This window comes from Cottoperca gobio, chromosome 13 (assembly GCF_900634415.1).
Source record: "Cottoperca gobio chromosome 13, fCotGob3.1, whole genome shotgun sequence".
In the NCBI taxonomy this organism is placed as follows: Eukaryota; Metazoa; Chordata; class Actinopteri; order Perciformes; family Bovichtidae; genus Cottoperca; species Cottoperca gobio.
The window spans coordinates 13,445,190-13,464,373 of record NC_041367.1 but is presented as its reverse complement, the minus strand read 5'-3'; the positions used below and the strand labels follow the sequence as shown (position 1 = coordinate 13,464,373).

The following is a 19,184-nucleotide window of genomic DNA, read 5'->3' as shown; positions in this document are numbered from 1 at the left end:
GCATCAGACAAAGGACTTGTCTCTGTTCTTGTCTTGTTAGACCTCAGTGCTGCTTTCGACACTGTTGATCATGACATTCTACTACAGAGACTGGAACATTGTGTTGGCATAAAAGGAACCACACTAAGCTGGTTCAAGTCCTATTTATCTGAGCGATCTCAATTTGTACTTGTTAACGATAAATCCTCCATGACAGCCAAAGTCAGTCTTGGAGTTCTGTACTTGGACCGATTCTATTCACCTTATATATGCTTCCTTTGGGCAATATTATAAGAAACCACTCTATAAACTTTCATTGTTATGCGGATGATACCCAATTACATCTATCAATTAAACCAGATGACACCAATCAATTGGCTAAACTTCAAGCATGCCTTAAGGACATAAAAACTTGGATGTCTAGCAACTTTTTGATGTTAAACACAGACAAAACTGAAGTTATTATACTTGGCCCTAGACTTTCCTTTTTGATAAAGCTTATAGTTAGGGCTGGCTCAGGTTTGCCCTGGATCAGCCCCTAGTTATGCTGCTATAGGCTTAGACTGCCGGGGGACACCTCCCTGCTCTCCTCCTTCTCTTCCTCTCTCCTCCCCTCCCTCTCTCTTCTTCTACCTCTCTATCTGTATGCATTTATGTAAATGTATGTTACTAACACAGCATCCGGGACATCATCCCCGGAGTTTCTGTGTCTCTCATGTGGCAGGTTGCCACTGATAAAGTTTACGTCAGGATCAGGAATCGTGGCTGCGCCTGCTGCCCTGGTCCTGCTGGACACTGGGAAGCCTTTTTGACATTTTCCTGGATTCATCCATACTTTCTCTTTTTTCAACAAAACATAATTTCTGTCAAATGTTGTATTTGTACTATGTTGTCTATCCTGTACACACGACATCTATTGCACAGTCTGTCCAGTCCTGGGAGAGGGATCCCTCCTCAGTTGCTCTCCCTTGAGGTTTCTTCCATTTTTCCCCCTTTAATTATGGGGTTTCTTTTAGGAAGTTTTTCCTTGATGCGATGCGAGGGACTAAGGACAGAGGGTGTCGTATCCTGTACAGTCTGTAAAGCCCACTGAGACAAATGTATAATTTGTGATATTGGGCTATATAAATACATTTGATTTGATTTGATTTGATCTTCTCTCTTCCCTCCACAGTTATCATGCTAACATTTGCTAATTAGGACTTGAATCAAAATAGGCTACAGCTGAGTCTGATGTCCTGCAGGTATTGGCAGTAAAACAAAGTATTTGACAAATAATTCAAGTTATTACAATTCATCCTAAGGGGGACATGAACATCTACAACAAATGTAAAAGTGATTCATCTGATAGTTGTCAACATTTCACATTGGCTGGAACCAGCCAATGTTTGCCTTTTTTGCTTGAAAAATAATTTAAAGACTAATCAATTATCAAAATAGAGGCAGATTGATTTTCTGTCTGGCTTACAAACCAATTTATCAACTAACTGTATCAGACTGCCCTTGATCGTACCACTGGTCAGTTTTTAAAACATCCTTTAGAACCACCTGAAGTAAACGTATCATTGACCAAATCAGAGGCGGCAAGTAGTTCACAGTGATGGATTACCTGTCTCGAGCAAGTTTAAAATCTCTGCAAGCTAATTTTAATAGTGCACTGGAGTGAATAGAAAATAATGGCTGGCTGGAAGATGGGAAATCAACCTGCAATCTTATGGTTTGCTCTGGAAAATATCCAGTAATGCGAAGTACACCATTTGTAGCTAATGGGACGGAAGATACAAAACTGTCATTATGATCCTTTAAAGGCCTCTATGATAATATGGCGTGTCCAGGAGAATCTCATTTAGCAGCAGTATCATTAGCCCTGATGTTAAATATTTTGCAGTGTGCATGCTCGGAGGCGTGGCAGGTTCACAAGATGTGTAAGCAGCCCATTATCCACTAGAGCAGCCCAGCCTAGAGACGGCTAATCTTGTTTTACTTTGCAAATGCATTTGCTTGCACTTAATTGCAGCAGCAAGCCGTCTCTGAGGGGATGAAAATAAAAATTTAAGCATTTGCTTGCCCTGTTTTTGACCTCTCGTAAATTTTAAGGTTAATCTGGTTACATTACTGACTAATTAATTACATTTCGAAAACATGGTTATCACAGAAATACTAGTAAATCAAGGACAAAGAAAGAGAAATGCTTACAAAATATTGTCTTTCACGGTAAAGGATTTTCAAAAATAGGAATGTTGAATTGTTTTAGAGCCGAATGATTTGCTTAGGATGACTCTGATATTTGCATGGCTGACTCAGACACTGCAGAAACTTTCTCTGCAGTGCATGATAAGCTGCACCACCTGATTCAGCCTGACAGCAGACCGACAAGCTAATAATGGTTCGGTGAGACACTCAGGTCTCCTTCAATGTTTTTTATCTCAGTAATAAGGCTTGTTTTTGAATGGCAAGTGAAGAATGCATTAGTGCAACTCAAGTAAAGATGGCTTTGCACTGTGTATTTGACAACACATTTTAGATAGATTTAAAGCTGCACTAATCAATACATTTTTATTAATATTAGATTAAATTGTTCTTATATTGTGAAAGGTGTCACTCATGGTGACGAACCCAGAGAGGATATTGTTTTGGTTTTCCAATATGTATGTCCAGTATGTTCTTTGGCTCAGTCTCTTCACACTAGTTTACGGCCTTATCAGGCAGCTGTTTTCAGTGAAAATGTCTCCGACTGTACACAACCTTTTCAGCGCTAATTGGCAGAAAGACAAAGTTAACAGAAGTTAGTGAACACAGTGCAGTAATAATAATGTTGCTTCATATCTGCAACACAATTGTTTGCTAACAAGTTCACCATATTAACTTATTAAGGGGATAATGTGCCACAATTGTGCACATAGCATGCTGTCCAAAAAATCAGTTCTACTTTAACTAAAAAAATATTAAACTGTCTTTAACCGTCTGAAGGTTATTGGATGGTGTATTTCTCCAGTTTGAGGTGCACTTTTTAAATCCACTATAGAAAAGGAGCACTGGGTATTTCAATTAAAGAAGGGGTTAAGATGTCAGTTTTATGGTGACATTAAAAAAGTTCTCACTTTTTAAACTTGAGAAATCTGTATCGAATGAATGGTTGCTCGTCATATATTTTTATAAGTTTAATACACGCTAAATGGACTGATTAGAAATGACAAGCATGTATTATAACTGTCAAAGTGTTTCTATAATAAACACCTTTTGAGTCTAGAGTGACCAGGTTTTGTTCAGATTCACAATCAGAAATCCTTTATTAGTCCCACGAAGAGGACATTTATGTTGTTACAGCAAAAGAGCAAGAGAGTAAAGTGGCAAGTACAAGACCAAGAGAGTAAAGTGGCCAGTACACTTGCTGCCACTTGCTTTACTTTATGAAAGGTTATTTAAAACAAATCTGCCTCAGTAATAAGAAGTCATGAAATTCAGAGCTTTCTTGCAAGAGCAAGTTTTGGTTGAATTGCAAAGCTAGCTAATCTCCATATGAAAAGCATACAACAAAGGGGAAAATTAGCTGCACATAGTAATTGTTTAGAGTGAGGCATGGAGAAAGTAAGCAGGAGACAGTAAAGGCAGCAGAGCAGTGAAACATCAGCTTCAGTCAAGTAATGACCTAAAAGTCCCATGAGTTCACACGCAGACGCTGTTTTTGCTGAAAGTAATATTTTTTTTAATCCAGTTAGTGTTTAGCAGATGTTGATTTCCTAAGTAGGATCAGATTGAGATTCGAAAATGCAGAATTCAACCTGAGCCTGGAGTATTTCAATGAAAAAAAAACATATTTAAGCCTTTCAAGTCTATGAAACTCTTTAGTTCATAAACAGTTCCTAGACATTGTAATAATTTAATCTTAATATTTGTGTCAAGTACCAGTAAATACATTCACAGAAACACTAGCCAATACAGCACAATGTCATTCAAAGTATACCCGAAAGCCAAAGCAAATCAAACAAGCCAGTGTTACCTGAGGCATGTTGCGGTTATTTGAATGTAAACACGGACAAGAAAGCAAAACATGTGAACACTAAACAAAAGGAATGAAGGACTATACAAGGCCAGATTTTAGAGATGTGCTGTTTTTTGGCCTCAGGCAGGTTTCAGGGCCATTTGCATTCTTTGAAACAATCCTAGAATGAAACAATGCCAAACACTGTCCCCTACTGCGAGCTACGACAGCGGCCATTACTGCACCGCCCAGCTGTCTCTCTCTCTCTGCAGCTGAAGTTGCATTGTCATGGACACGGCATGAGGCGGCATGAGGAAAACTGGTTAGACACTGAGCCGATTGTTATGGTAACACCCGTTTGTTTGGAGGTGTGTTGTAAATGTAGGTGTGGCTAATTGTACTAATGTTCTTGTAGGTCATCGGTAGTGAGCATAAACTCTATGGCCTATTATTCAGAGCCCGAGGGCGTTGAAGAGATAATGTAAAACCGGCGTGGGCCAACAAACAGAACACTGCTCCTGCCCCAGACTGGTTTTAAACCTTCAGGGCAAAGAGGCTCCAATCCCTCCACATTCCAGAGTCAGGGGGCTTTAGTCGTCCCTCTTCTGCAGTTCAACCGCCTGTGTTTAAACAGTCTTAATCAGATCTATGCGTTGGACTGTTGAGGGCAGCGCTGGATCCACATTGTTGCCGTAGACAATGAGCAGCTTTACAGCAGCGATGTGAGGTGACACCTGTAAGGTGCTTCTTTCACACCCTGCAAACAAGGTATTAGGAAGTCAGTAAGTAAGCAAACTTTATATTGTGGTGCTTTTCAAAACAAGAGTTACAAAGTGCTCTCCAGAGAGGGGCCAAAGAAAGGACATCAAGATAGACCGACAAGACAAAAAGCAACAACATGGAGGCATTAAAAGCAGAAGCTGAAGTTGCTAAATGTTTTTAATTAGACGCTCAATACAATACCTCATTAAGTTTAATTTGTTGCCATTCTTACAGTTTGAAATCTTTCAGTAACGCACAACACTGTAATTCAGCTCTGTTATATGATTGGTTGGTTGTTTAGTTTCTGTTCCTGGCATTTCAAGCAGACTGATTTGATCACTGCACGATGCACAAGATGTTTCATCTGTAATTGTTTTGCAAAGGATTCACTTAAGACATCTAGCAGACAGAAAAGTCTGGGAAGAAATCAAACAGCATCTGATAGCAGAAATTAATCAAGGAAATCAGGAAACTGTAACTGCAAAGTTAAAGGCAGATGCAATGACTAAGGAACTTGCAATCAATGAATTCAGAAAGAAAGAAAACGCTAGAGAATCATCAATGCAGACAATGTGTTTGTATTTGTGTGTGACTGTCACCAATTGGGACCTGCACAAGGATCGTGAGCAGTAGTGCATTCAGAAACCTGACACCCCCTCAGAATAAAAAGACATGTCCTATTCTCAGTTGGAGACGAGCATAAATTCAGAGAATGTTGCAGAGCTACCAATATTTATTTCCATGACTGCAAAAAAGCTTCCGTGCAGATGAATGCAGGCTATTTTGGACACAGCCCCATATGTATTTTATGCCAAACTTTAATAAATCAAGAGAGGGTTTGATCAACTGCGGCAATTAGCAGATAAAAGCATGAACCTCCCTCTTTAGCAAGAGATTTAAACTAATAAAACTGACTAACAGGAATATGATTTAAGACATAAGCACTCAGAGCTGGAAAGTAACTAAGTACATTAACACAAGTACTGTAGAGTAAAAGTAAAAGGTAGTCGTAATTGAGTATTTCCATTTTCTAACAATGGCTCAAATGACTATGAGTAATGTGAATGTCGTAGCTCGTAGTGACAAACCTAATGTTAACTGTATTTCCCCTCAGCTCTACAGAGCTTTTTAGCGTCTTTAAGCTTGTTGTTTTGATTTTGTTATGGCCTGAAACTTTACTGTTTTGATTTACTCTCACCGCTCTCATCAACTTGTTTCAGCATAAAGAAAACACTGTACGCTATCTGCTACCATGATGGTGATTAAAACAAAGCTAAAAGACAGTGAATATTGGACTTACATTCATCAGGTGGCCACAAACACGACTTCAGGTTTAAGGTTGTGTTACTTGTACGTGCAAATACTTAGGTTTTAGTTTATTACTTTATATGACAGTGGATTTTATAACATTTATGAGAAGATGTCAGAGTTAGCTTTATTTGAATCCATATTCCCAGGCTTGCAGAGTACGTCTCACATCATCATTTTAAATGTGCTAATATTAAACTTATCTATAAATCCCACCATAACCAGACTCCTCAGGCACTCAGTGACACATGGGGAAACCTCTCTGGGTTTCTGACGCCGTCACTCAGGGGCATCTACTGGGAATTGTAAGGTGCCATTTTGGAAAACATTTTTATCTTTTTGTGGCATCTTCACGAAACCTAAGTTGAAACAATTTGTCAGGATCAGATATGGAGCCGTAGATGATCAGTTGCTTTCAGTTTTCAGGGTATTTTTCTTGCATTACTGTGCTGTAAGTCTTTTCCTGTTTTGTAAGTCTTTTCCTGTTTTGTAAGTCTTTTCCTGTTTTGTAAGTCCCAGCCAATTTAGGCTATAAACGCTGTGGTGTGTGGTATGTGATCAAGCTTTTGTAAATAAACTAATAACAGGGAAATTAATATAGCTACTTAACAACAAATAACCTTCAAACTTCCAAAACTATGTCGGGGGACACATTTTCAAACAGCCGAATGAGAGCAGGATTATTGTAATGTATGCAAATCTTAAAAACAGAACATACAGGCCTCTGTGACTCAAAGCAGGAGCTCCTCTTATTCTATATTGTACAAACTTTCGATGAAATCCCTGCAGTCTTCACCTGATTCAGTTGTTGTTGGAGAAAAAAGAATTTCATCTTTTATATTTGATTACTTTGTCGTCTGTTTGATATTCTTGACATGCCCTTTTCACTCCAATATATCAAGAGATTGTATCTCACTTGGGCTGGTATCTACCCCTTCTGCTTTAAAGATTAACCGGCAAACAGAATGTCAACCTGCTTTCACCACTTTATTGTAAAAAAAAAAAGAAAAGAAAAAGAAAAACAGCGCATGAAAAATTATTCCAACAACTTTGCTTTTGAAATCCCTAAACAGCGAGGAGTTCGAGCTTTTTCAATTCCAATAACAGAATTGCCATAACATGACTTATCTTTTGTTTAACAGTTAATTTCATGGAACATTTGGGTGTTGCGCGTCATTATGAAGAAGTGGCAGAAGATGTCTTCCCAAAACATTCACTGCCATATTAAAGAGGGATAACAAGAATCTGCTATTTATATTTATTCTGGGTTTTTGCTCAAAGCATCAGCCTGAAGCAGGCGGCATTTAAGTACCGTCAAGAAGCCGCCATTAACTGACAGACCAACAAATAGTTTCAGGCTTAGGTGAGAAATAAACAATACTGACAGCTGACAGATGCCTGAGTTGTACCAGACCGCTCTACATCTTTATGAATAATTTCTCTGCCTTTCATGCTGCCAATGAATTACATTTAAGCATTTACAACCAGGCAATTTGGGGAAACAGACACAACCAGCCTGCCAGACTTTGTCGAATATATCACACAACAACAGCTGCATCCAACACAGGATGCAGGCGGAAACAGGCTGTGAACATTTCACCTGTAATACATCTGAACTCTATTTCTTTCCCCCACAGCCCTCGGTGTAATTGATTCTGCCTCACAGGTTTTATCCACAATCAGAAGGGTTAGTTTCCTTACCCTTTGTATGAATTCCTCAAATAATCCTTGTTATTTGATTTAGTGTTCTCAGTTAAATTTGGTCTTTCTATTTGAACAGTGTTGAGACTCAGAAACCAGCTCAACCACATGACATGGATGTTCATCATATATCATCACTGTTGAGCAAGACTTTGCAGTCTTTGAAGCATGTGTGCCTTGCTCTAAATGTCAGGGTAGTCTCACATTACTGCCTTGTTTACTCCGCTGTATAAATGTGTGTATCTTACGTCCAATGATCATTAAATATATTCATGTGAAGCAGAAGAAAAAGTCTCAGAGCAAAAGAGTGCTCTCTTCTCCTCATACCTGCGGTAGTTTCTCTGTAGTATCTTTCCATCAGGTCATAGGGCCGGAAGGAATCGCTTTCTTTCACCAAGCACAATGGTTTCACAAGGAATTTGTCTCGGTAAATTTGAGCTCACATGCTGCAACATGGTTCCACAATACAGGATTAACTGACTACACATGAAAAGACATACAGTATTACAATACATTTCAAAAAAGATGGTCAAAACTGAGAAAATGTACCAGTGGGACATCAAGTTATTGTCTAACACTACAAAGTACTAATGCAATAATATAGTGTAGTAAATAATGTAGTTTGTTCGTTATTCAAAGTATCTGTACGCGCCGATTTTCATGACTCAATGCATTCAAAACCACTTTTCCTTTAATCCTGGAGGAGTTCAGTGTGGTAAATCTTTCTTTTTCATATAAATATTGTATTTTTATACAGTATCATAGCACTGTGTTGCTGCCATCTCTTCCTCTATTCAAACTGATACGGTTTTACTATTTGACAATAGAAAGTTTCAAGAACCATGAAAGACAGAAAGAATAGATTCTAAAAGACAATGTCCGCCAACAGCTTTGAAGCATCAGCCTCTGCCGTTGTGGTTAAACTGCAAATGCGTTGAACTTCAGAATCAATAAAAAACGAAAGCTCTTACAATCAATATGTTTGTATTAACAATGGATCAAGTGACTAAATGTATTGTGAAAGGGTCCCTCGTAGTGACATACCCACATAGAATTATTTTCCGACTCCCCTCAGCTCCACTGTGCATTTCGGCGTCTTTCAGCTCATTGTTTGGATTTTACTGCCTTTAATGTTACTGCTTTAGTTCACTTTCAATGCTCTTAAGCCCCAGAACAGACAAAGTAAGTGACTTGCTGGTGAACACAGTGGAGCATTTAGCAGCTAAAAAGGCAAAAAGGTATGGTAGAGACCAAAACAGAGCTAAAAATGAAGTTGAATTGAATTCATCGGGTGGCCAAAAACACGACTTAAAATGAATGCTAATGTAAATGGTGAATGGACTGCTTTTATATAGCGCTTTTCCAATCTTTGCGATCACTCAAAGCGCTTTACAACACATGTCGGCATTCACCCTTTCACACACACATTCATACAGAGTCAGAGGCTACCATACAAGGTGCACATCAGCTCGTCAGTAGTGATAACCATTCACACTCACACACCCTTGGCCAGGCCATCGGGAGCAATTTGGGGTTCAGTATCTTGCCCAAGGACACTTCAACATGCTGACTGCAGGGGTTGGGCATCAAACCACTGACCGGTGGACAACCACTCTACCTCCTGAGCCACTACTATCTAATGTAACTTTTTGGATTTGTAAAATAGGCAACTGTTTTCTATAATCTTTGTCATATCAATTTCATCTTATTTAATTTGCCCATAAGTGCTCTTGAAATATCAGTAAATCAGCTTTGGAGGTCCTGCATGATATCATGAACGGGAAACTATATGGTCTGACACCACTTAGGGAAGTAATCCACATCACCTATCAGTCTCTCTCACTCAAATGAAACAACATTTTACGGTTTAGACATATGCAGAACATTGTATGCATGCTAAATACTGTTGACACAGTTGCCCTTTCAAACCATCAGAAACATAACAACCCAGCAAACATTAGACCTGACAGTTGGTCTTCTTTGTTTTATGTTTTTCTATCAAGAAGCAGTTTCTATTGATTGACTTTAATACAAGTGACATATAGATGGCATGAGGAGCTCAAACAAAGAGATCCATTCTTCTTTTCTTCGTGTAAATGTGTGGATTAGTTGGGGGGGGGAAGTTAGGCTCTACAGAGGACAATGAAATCAATAAAACACAGACTCCTCACAGAAAGAGAGGTAACTCTGCATCGACTACAGGCTGCTCACACACTCAATCAGATTACCTAATGAAGCAATTATCGATCCAAAGTTGGGCTGCTGGTCGGCACAGGACTAGCCATTAAGTGAATCTTCCCCTCCCCTGGCCGCGCTGAAAATGTCGGGGTGACTGTGTTTGCTGCTGGACACAGTTTACTGATGCCCAATCTTTAGGAGACTAATCACTCGTCTGCCTCCCACGAGCTGTTGTGTAGGGGCCGACACCTCCACGGGATAAGGGACAAATCTGATTTTCACAAAACCTGGAAAGGACCCAAATTAACTTGTGCCATATTTCCTGCTTCAATTGTGGGAAAATGAAGGATTGGAAAAGAGACCTGGCCATCGCAGAACTGTAAATGAGCTAGTATCCTGTTCGATCTGGAACCCATGCTGCATCGCCAGTTCTGGATACTGCTGTAGATGTTTTTTATAGATGAAACACACCTACGATAATTAGAATAGACCGGCAACATGCCAAATTTACTGTCACCAGCAGCATCCCCAAATGTCATAAATGTGTATTTTCATTGCCCGAGTCCACAGCAACACGAGGTTGTTTGTTTCCATGCTCGTAGCAGGAGCAGTGTCTCACAAGATGTCAAAACAGGAGCGCTCATTCTTTCATCAAATAATAGACAGCTGGAGCTGGTGCAGTTTCTCCAATACGACATGATATATTGTAATTCATTAGTCTCTGTGTAATCTCTTGCTCCAGTCATAGGGACTGACAGAAAATGCTCCCTAGTGAATACAAAATGAACCTGAGCTTCAGTTGCATTTATTCCTCTGAAAAGAAGTTCTATCACAGCATGGTCACAGGTTTATAATTTTTTGGCGACATGGATTTGGGGTTCTGTTTTTGTTGTTTTTGTGTTTTTCAATATTTCGCCCTTGACCAGCCTCACCTGAAATCCCAATTATGACCAAGATGATATAGTTGGGTAATTGGACATCACACTCCAGGCTCGGCCATCAGTCAGTCTCATTCTCTTTCAGCCACACTGGAAAAAAGCAAATAGTTCTTTTTTTTTTCACATCGACGCACTGAGGCAAGAAAAAATATTGCTTTGCTGTTAACTTCTAATCAAATTGCATTAGGTTTTCACAGCCTGTGCCCTCACTCCATTTGCACAAACCATCACAGACCTACATGAATCTCGCACCCAGGGTGAGGAATTCTTACTTCTTCAACCAGATAGATTGCCTCCCCCAGCCCCAACACACACTGTGCGCACACGCAGACCCACACATTTTGTGATCAGACAAGCATGATCATGCAGTTACGGCACAGGGGTGAGTCATTTTGTTTGCAGTGAGTGTGGATTTAATGACATGTTACATACTCTGATGTTATTTTTTACCAACTTGTGAAATGGACTCGCTGAGACTGTCACTTTTATGCCTGTAAATTTAGAGCGTGGTGCTTGAGCAGAAAACAGCCCTCATCTATAGTCACGATCTATTTGTCGCCACACTAGAAACCTGACTTGAAACCACGACACGCCATGCAAGTAAATATAGACATTACACAGGTCTATCATTGAGTGCAAATGTAGAGTGAGTCACTCACATTAATTCTAATTATTAACATTGTCATTGTATGGATATTAATTATTGTGGTGCTACTCTTGAGTGTGCTCAGTGAAATAATTGAAAAGTAAGGAGATATGAGCAAGGATTTTAATAATTAATTACAGCTTGAATTATTCATATGGAAATTTCCTAATTATAATTAACCCTGGAACCCACATCCTATAGCCTGCTTTACCATGAACCTTCTGTCCTTTGCCTGTGAGGCACAAAGCTCTGTGTCATTTCCTGCATGGAACAAGTCTGAGCTTAGGGGCTGATTGAAAGTATACATCAGTATGTGTATGTATGTGTGTGTGTGAGTTGGTGACAGCAGAGGTAGAAAGTAACATGTACATTTACTCAAATACAGCAGTTAAGTACACTCCACATCTTAGCAGACATCTACTTTTACTACATTTCAGTCTAGTTGCACTTCACTGCATTAAGTGACAGCTAAAGTTACAAGTTACTTTGCCAGATTCAGATTCAGCTATCACACTGTGATAAGCTCATCAAATGTCACTGTCGTCAGGTAAAAATAACACATAAATAAATAAAAAATCTAAATGTCAACTTTTCAGGAACTCCCCAAAACAGCCTTGTCTATCTCGATGACACATACCCCTTTCCGACATTGAACTGACATTGAGTTGAGGAGGAACTCAATCGTTCAGCTCATCTGGAACAACGACAATCCCCCAAAATTGCCTGTTTTTGGCAAGTATCGTTATTCATGCGTTTACAGTATTTAAGTACTCTTACTCGTTGAGAAATTGTCAGATTACTACAGGAGTACATTTTTGTGCTAATACTACTATAGTAGTTCTCACTTTTATATCAGTTAAGTTTTAAATGCATATATCACATGAAACAAGTCTGAGGTGTAGAATGAAGGTTCCCCCCTGCAAATGTGGGAGAGAGAGAGTGTGTGCGTGTGCGTGTGTGTGTGTGTGTGTGTGTGTGTGCGCGTGTGTCTACTTGTGCATGCATGCAGAGTGAGGGTGGATGTTGGAGGAAAAAGGGTGGAGGGGAGAAGAAGAGGAGTTGAAGATGAGAGTAAAGGGGGTGGAGAAGATGGGTAGGGGCACACGAGGAGGGGGGTTATGGGGGTTCTTAAGAAAAGGGGTGGGGTGCACTTGTGTGTGGGAGGAAGAGGGGGGTGATGGAGGGGAAAGGGAATGAGGGAGGGGGGGGGGGCGGAGCTGCAGACAGTATCCCCCGCCTTCGCGCTCGTCTGTGAGCCCCTCGCAATTACCTGTTCCACCAGAACTGATGTGAGCGCGAGTTGTCGAGCACATGCCACGTTGGGAGAAGAGCCAAAACTGAACTGAACTACTGCCTTTACTGCACCAGCAACAGGAGCTCGCGAGGATCATTTTAATTGAATCCACCTTCAAAGAAACAACACAACCAAGTGGTTTTAACAAACCTCTGAAACCAGCAGCCGACTGAGGATCTGAGAGAGCCGCAAGGATGCACTTGTTGTCCGCCAACTGTGTGTGTGCCCTCCTCATCACCGCGCTCCTCCGCCAAGGTAAGCTTTTGTCCCATTCACCGGGCTGTGGTGGTGTTCACGCGGGATGCGCCCGTGCGCTGAGGTGTATGAGAGGGAAAGTCCAAGCAGTCACACGCAGGTGCCAACAAAAACTTCAACCCGGGTTATCGAGCACATTTCCGGAGAAGTGGCGCAGTGACGCGCGTGGTTTTTAGTTATAAGTTAGTGAACTGTAATATAGTTTCTGTTACTCTTAGGTCATCGAAGTATTTAGTTATGGATGTGGATTTGGTTTGCATATTAATGCTAAAAAATAGTGCTCTCTTTTCATGAAAAAATATTCTCTAATTGTTGTTTTTGACAGTTTATAATCGACAATGAATGCCGTGGTCACTTCTACCCATGGCAATTGTGTTCAATTATGAAACAAGATCTAAATATATATGTATTGTATGAAAAAAAGTCAAGATAATTAGACCAAGCAGCTTCTTTTAACTTCCCTCACCTCAGTAAAGGGTTTATTATTGTAAATTATCGATCATATCTATAAAAGTGACTTTTTGTGTGTATAAACTGCTTATGTGACATGAAATATTCTATTGTGCCACCCTTTTCTTTTATACCCCACATCATGGGTGAGGCAGGCAGTGAGGTTGTCATCATCATCCAGTGTCCACATGTGCTCATGCCATGATGTCATCATGATGCCTCATTTTTTTTAAATGTGTTTTCTCTCCTGTTAATGCAGGCTGTTGAGCGGAATGATGTTCACATCCTGTCTGATTTATTCTAATTATGGGCTGCCTGTTGGCTGGGGAAAGCGCTCCTGACAGGCTCCTACTAGTAATTACATGTAGGATGGGACTCATTTTGAATGCAGATGTAATGGGTTGTACAAGGGAAGGCTTCCAAGTCTTAGCAAGGCAATTAGGTTATATGGATGTAATGTGATGTGAATGGCAGCAACTTGGCATTAAGTTTTTACTTAAAAATAAAATGGATGATTTTCGCTCTGAAAGAATAACCTATGAAACAAGAACAAAGTATGCCTTTTTGAAACACCTCTTAGTTTTTATTCTGTGTTTGGTTTGTGACCAATGACCATTAGGTGTTTACGCCTTTTCTCCAGGCTTCCTTGTTGTCTGCTCTATCAGGCCAACAGGTAGCAGCACCATGTGCTCACATCCAGGCCATTACGCAAAGCCGCACAGGAGCTCAGAGTACTCCATTTGGAAAGGAAAGGGGCGGAGAGGTTAATATCACTGTACTCCCTTCTGCCTCGTCACACTATGGTGGCGCCTGTTGTTGTAAATTAACACCATGCAGCACGTATCATTCAGGCTCAGGTGGTTTATTTGAGAGGAAACGAATGGCCCTTTTAAGGCGTTTTTACACCGCTGTGCCGCTGCACTACCGTGTGCTTGAGACAGGAGGAGAGTGCACTGAGTTGGTATTGAGGTTAGATTTTATGGCCATCCACACTGCTGTGCTTGAACAGGCGTGCTGCCTGAAGCGATGGCCAAAACATGTGTGTGTTTGCTTACACAACAGATGGTCAGTCTCCTGCATGTGCTTGCAAAGGGGAAAGGTTTTGTCTTGAGTTGTTACAAAAACAGAAATATTCGTGTTTCTTCAATTTGCTCAATACGGGCGAAAAAATTTGACTCAAAGGGCTTATTGAGTTTGGGATTTGCAATAAAACTGCATCGATACTTGTAATAAAAAAACAGGCCTGTGTTTATTATATTTGAACTGATGAAAAAGAAACAGCTCCCGGGGCTTTGGCGTTAAAGGCCTGAGCCACAGCCAGATAGAACAGGAAAACCAGAGCTCTAAATTACTCCTAGAACAAACAGTCAGAAAGATGCATCTGTTTTTTTGTTCACTCCCTAGTCTCTACCCTTCCCCCACCACCACCACCACCCTCACCCCCCTCCTGACCAGACAGGAGGCGCTCGGTGTCACAGCTGGTATTACTTGTCAAGCGAGTGGGGCTCTCCCTTTTGCTAATGGACTAATCTCTTGCGGGGGTCACCCAATTTCACCTGAGATAAATTTGGTCTCCTTTCTTTCATCTTTAACTAGGTTATGTCCAGACCTGTCTCATGAAGTTAATGCACAGGAAAAGGAAAGAACGGCTTTAATTGTACACTTGTGTTACACGTGAGCTTGTGTGCAACTGTGTATTATTGTGCTCGTGCTGTGCACATCCGTCTTGTTTATAGTCTGTTTCCTCTTGATGTTTGAAGACTGCTTGTGGTTGTTTCTTCTTTGTAAAGAGATTTCTTTGTGACTTCCAACATATTGTATCCTTTCATGCAAAATTCAGCCGCATTCATGAAAAGTATTCCAACTCAACCAAATCATGGCTTTGGAGAGAAATGCTGCATCTGTACATTGCGCTATCACTTTAATACTTACTCTCTGAAAATTGTTTGTTTGTTGATCGTATTTAGAAAAGGGCTCGCTGGCTAGCAGCAGAACATAATCAAATCAAGATTAACCATCTGAATAACTGAGTAAGTACATGAGGAAATATGAGAATCTTCAGAATTGATTATGGCTTCAAAAGATCTTAAACTAACAAAGGCAACAAGCCTCCTATTAATCCAGTTCTTCTCACTTATTAGAATAGGAATTATTAAAATGGCCCCAAATGTGACACAACTCATCATACTGCTGGATGCTTAACCCAAATTTGGTAGCTCGTAATGTCTCTCAAAAAGCTCTGTAGGACTACCAAGTGGAATCTTTTCTAGTATCACAGTTAATGTACTTGTGTTTTTGCCATTATTCACCCAAGAATCACAAAGCGAGTGAAATAGAAGAAAGAAGAATCAAGAAATAAGTGGGAATGTGAGCTGTGGTGCTGTTGGTGGAGGGAAAAGGGGCACCCTTTCACAGGCTCCTCAGACAGGCGAGGATGTACTGTAAATTAAAGTAGCATTAGGGTGCGGAGCCCAGTGTCACTTCCCATCAGGGGGTGCAGGATTCCTACTAGCGCCCCATGGCAGCAGCGCTTTATAGCCCAAATGTGGGGCTCAAGCTTAATTAACTGCTGACATGGTAAATTTTGCTTTAAATTACAAATAACTCAAAAGATGAAGCTTTGCGTGACGTAAAACTAAAAACAACCGGAAGTTATGATCAAATTAAAACGTGGCTGTTACATAACCTTTGATGCGGCACAAAACAAAAGAGCAAAGAGCAGGTTTTAGTGCAACTCTAAAACTGGGAAATCTCATATAAGACTCGCTCATTAGTATCTAATTCTGTGAAAGGAGAAACATCTTTGGCTACTTCCATATTACAAGACAATACATATGAAATCAGCTTGTCCCCAGAGAAATTATGCTTATAATATATGCATCTAGACCATATGGTGCGGTGACTGCTCACATACAGTAGACCTTGTATTAAATAGACAATGGTCTCACACTGTGCCAACAAGAGTAGAGTTAGACAAAACCGTATTTCTGATTCTGATATTGAACACAGTTCAATATATAGACATGCATTTTGATTTCTTTTGGTCTTTGTCTGCCATCATGCACCCCTCACACACACACACACACACACGCACGCACGCACGCACACACACACACACACACACACACACACACACTCCATCCCCAGCAGGACACTGAACAGGTGGGGGGGTGTTGGTTAGTTTAGGGCCGTGAAGAGGCCGAGTGTCTCTTTATGATTCCTGTTGTGTGCAGTTGTTGAAAGAAAACACAGTGGTCCCATCACTCATGTTGAGCCAAATGATTACAACTTTCAAGTTTTAGCCTTATTATTTACTTGATTATGACTTTTAGAGAGAGCAATTCAATGTCTGCTGGACTCACCGAGCAGAGAGATGTATGAGCGGCTTTGCTTTGAGAAAATGAAATGACTCTGAGGCAACGACTCAATGGGAAGCAGGTCTTTTGTTCGCCTGTGACAGTTTTACACACAGGATTATCAGTAAAACAGCAGCAAGTGAATCTTAATTACACTTTGGTGATTGGTTAGGCCTACTTTTAGAGCCAGTGTGAGATATTTTCAATTTGTATAATCTCAGCTAAAATTGCCTCTTCAGCTGTCCATTTCTAGGTGTAATTTGTGGACCTATTTCTAAAAGGCTGCTTGAATTTAGCACTTTTTTATACATGTTTTTTCACAGTTTACATAGTTACACTGAGGTGAGATCATTTTAGAGTGTTTTAAAAGCATTACCAAGTTTTACCAAAGCATCTCAGTTTTCTCTTTGCTATTTTCTCACTTTGCTAATTTTGCACACAGGTTTCTCGCTCTGCCGTGCAAAATAATGGTTTATTTGTTATCCAAGGGGAGGGACCAGAGTTCTATTGTTTCAGCTATAAAGAAAGGCTTAACAACAGGAGAGGGATGACTGTGCTATGCAGTAGTGCTTCGTTCTTTATGCAGGAATACCCCCATTGAAATGCATGAAGGTATCCTTGGTTTTGGTGAAAGAGCAACAGCACTCTAAAATTGGGCAGCCCTTGTCTCAGGGACAAAAAGTGAGGTAGTTTCTGTCTTTTGTTATTGACGCAGCCCCCCAGCTTTCACTGGAATCCTGTGGACTCCCGCCGACTGTATTGTGTGGCTGGCTCTTTATAAACAAATGAGTGTATGATAGCGACTTCTTGCTCCCGCTCCTCTCTTTGTCATTAATATGGAACAGCACACACCCCTCGGAGAGGGCACAGAGTAGCTGCTGCCTGTCCCTGCACTTCACATGTGCAACCTGACTGGGGGGGGAGGGAGTATCTCTCTTCCATATGAAAAGCCTGTGGCCACACCCATATTTAACAGGGCCTGGATCTTTGTTCAAATTCTCCATTAGAGTCATTGCTCTGTTTTAATGAATTCTTTGAGAGGCCTCCATTAACTGTGATGGTAATCGTTCGACCTCAGAGAATATTTAAGGAATACCAAAAATGGGCATATCTGTATGGGGAGCCAGAGGGTGGGTGCTTATGTGGCTTTTGTTTTTATACATTACATTTAATGAACTTCTTTTTCTCATTAAAATGTATCTTATAGATTAAGCAAAGACAAAGACACTGTTCCCACCCCTGGCAGCAGCAGGGGGTTCCTTGTGACCCATGAAGGCTGTTAGTGGTGAGCCTCTGATATTTATGCCGGCACTCCCATAAAGCCATTATTTCTGCCTACTTATGAGAGTCAAGAGACTCAAGAGAGGAAGTTGCTATTGTATCAGACTTTTATTTTGAGGTTCAGGGAATTCAGTGGAGAAAAAAAAGGTGAAGCATCCATTTCGGGCCCCGGGGCCAACTAATAAAATGACATGGAGATTTGTCCTCTATTCATTTCTGAATCATGCTCTATCGGGCCAAAAGCTTGTTTGCAATACTGAGAAGACGCTGTCTTCATTCAGACGCGGTTTATTAATTTTTCATTCATGAAACACTGCGCTGCTCCCTGTTACGCACGGCCTTTGGGATTCAACAGAACAGCCTTGTGTCTGCATTTGACCTCGGTATTCACATTCTTGGGATTTTCAAAGCTGTTTCTTTGTGTTGTGCTGATGTCCACCATCCTTCCCTCATAGATTGCAGCAGCAGTCTGCGATGCCCCAAGCTATCTTTGATTACATGCTGTTTTGGTTGAACTTGTAGGAGACAGGAGTTCTCATTCAGGGAGACTCTCTTTCACAGGGGATGGCAGGAGTATATCTTTGATTGGAATAAAAAGCCTGTCCTTCTGTTAGTGCAAAACAAGATAGAAGATTAAAATGGCTGGCCCATATTCTCTGGGTCATCAATGTAGCAATGCACTTGGGGCTACCCTTGAACCTTTTTATAGAGGTCTAACACATGCTCACGGGATGGGGCTCAAGCCCAAGTCTGCTCCCAAGTGCTGGATGCCTCTCTTGAAATTTTAAATCATGATGTTTTTCTTACAATGGTAGTTATCTTTTTGTTGAACTCATAATTTATTGAAGCTGTTTTTATATTCCCAACTACTTCTGAAGCTGCGCAATTAATTTGAGAAACATAAATTACAATTAAAAAACATATATTAACACATATTTGTGTTTAGGAAGATGATGTTGATCTTTAGTTAAAGTATTTTATAACATTTTCCTACGATGCTGACTGCAGTTGAAATAGTAAAAGTATTATATGGTTTATATGGTTAGTTAAGACT

General features: G+C 40.5%; 1 protein-coding gene across 2 annotated transcripts in view; it reads left to right on the top strand.

The window, feature by feature from the left end:
• The first annotated feature begins 12,759 nt into the window (after nt 1–12,759).
• LOC115018171 (CD166 antigen homolog) overlaps nt 12,760–19,184 on the top strand; it is a 34,345-nt gene continuing 27,920 nt past the window's right edge. For both annotated transcript variants that reach the window (XM_029447032.1, XM_029447031.1), the window contains exon 1: nt 12,760–13,043. In XM_029447032.1, the coding sequence (XP_029302892.1) occupies nt 12,983–13,043 (61 nt within the window). In that variant the 5' untranslated portion in view covers nt 12,760–12,982. The remainder of the gene's footprint in view (nt 13,044–19,184) is intronic.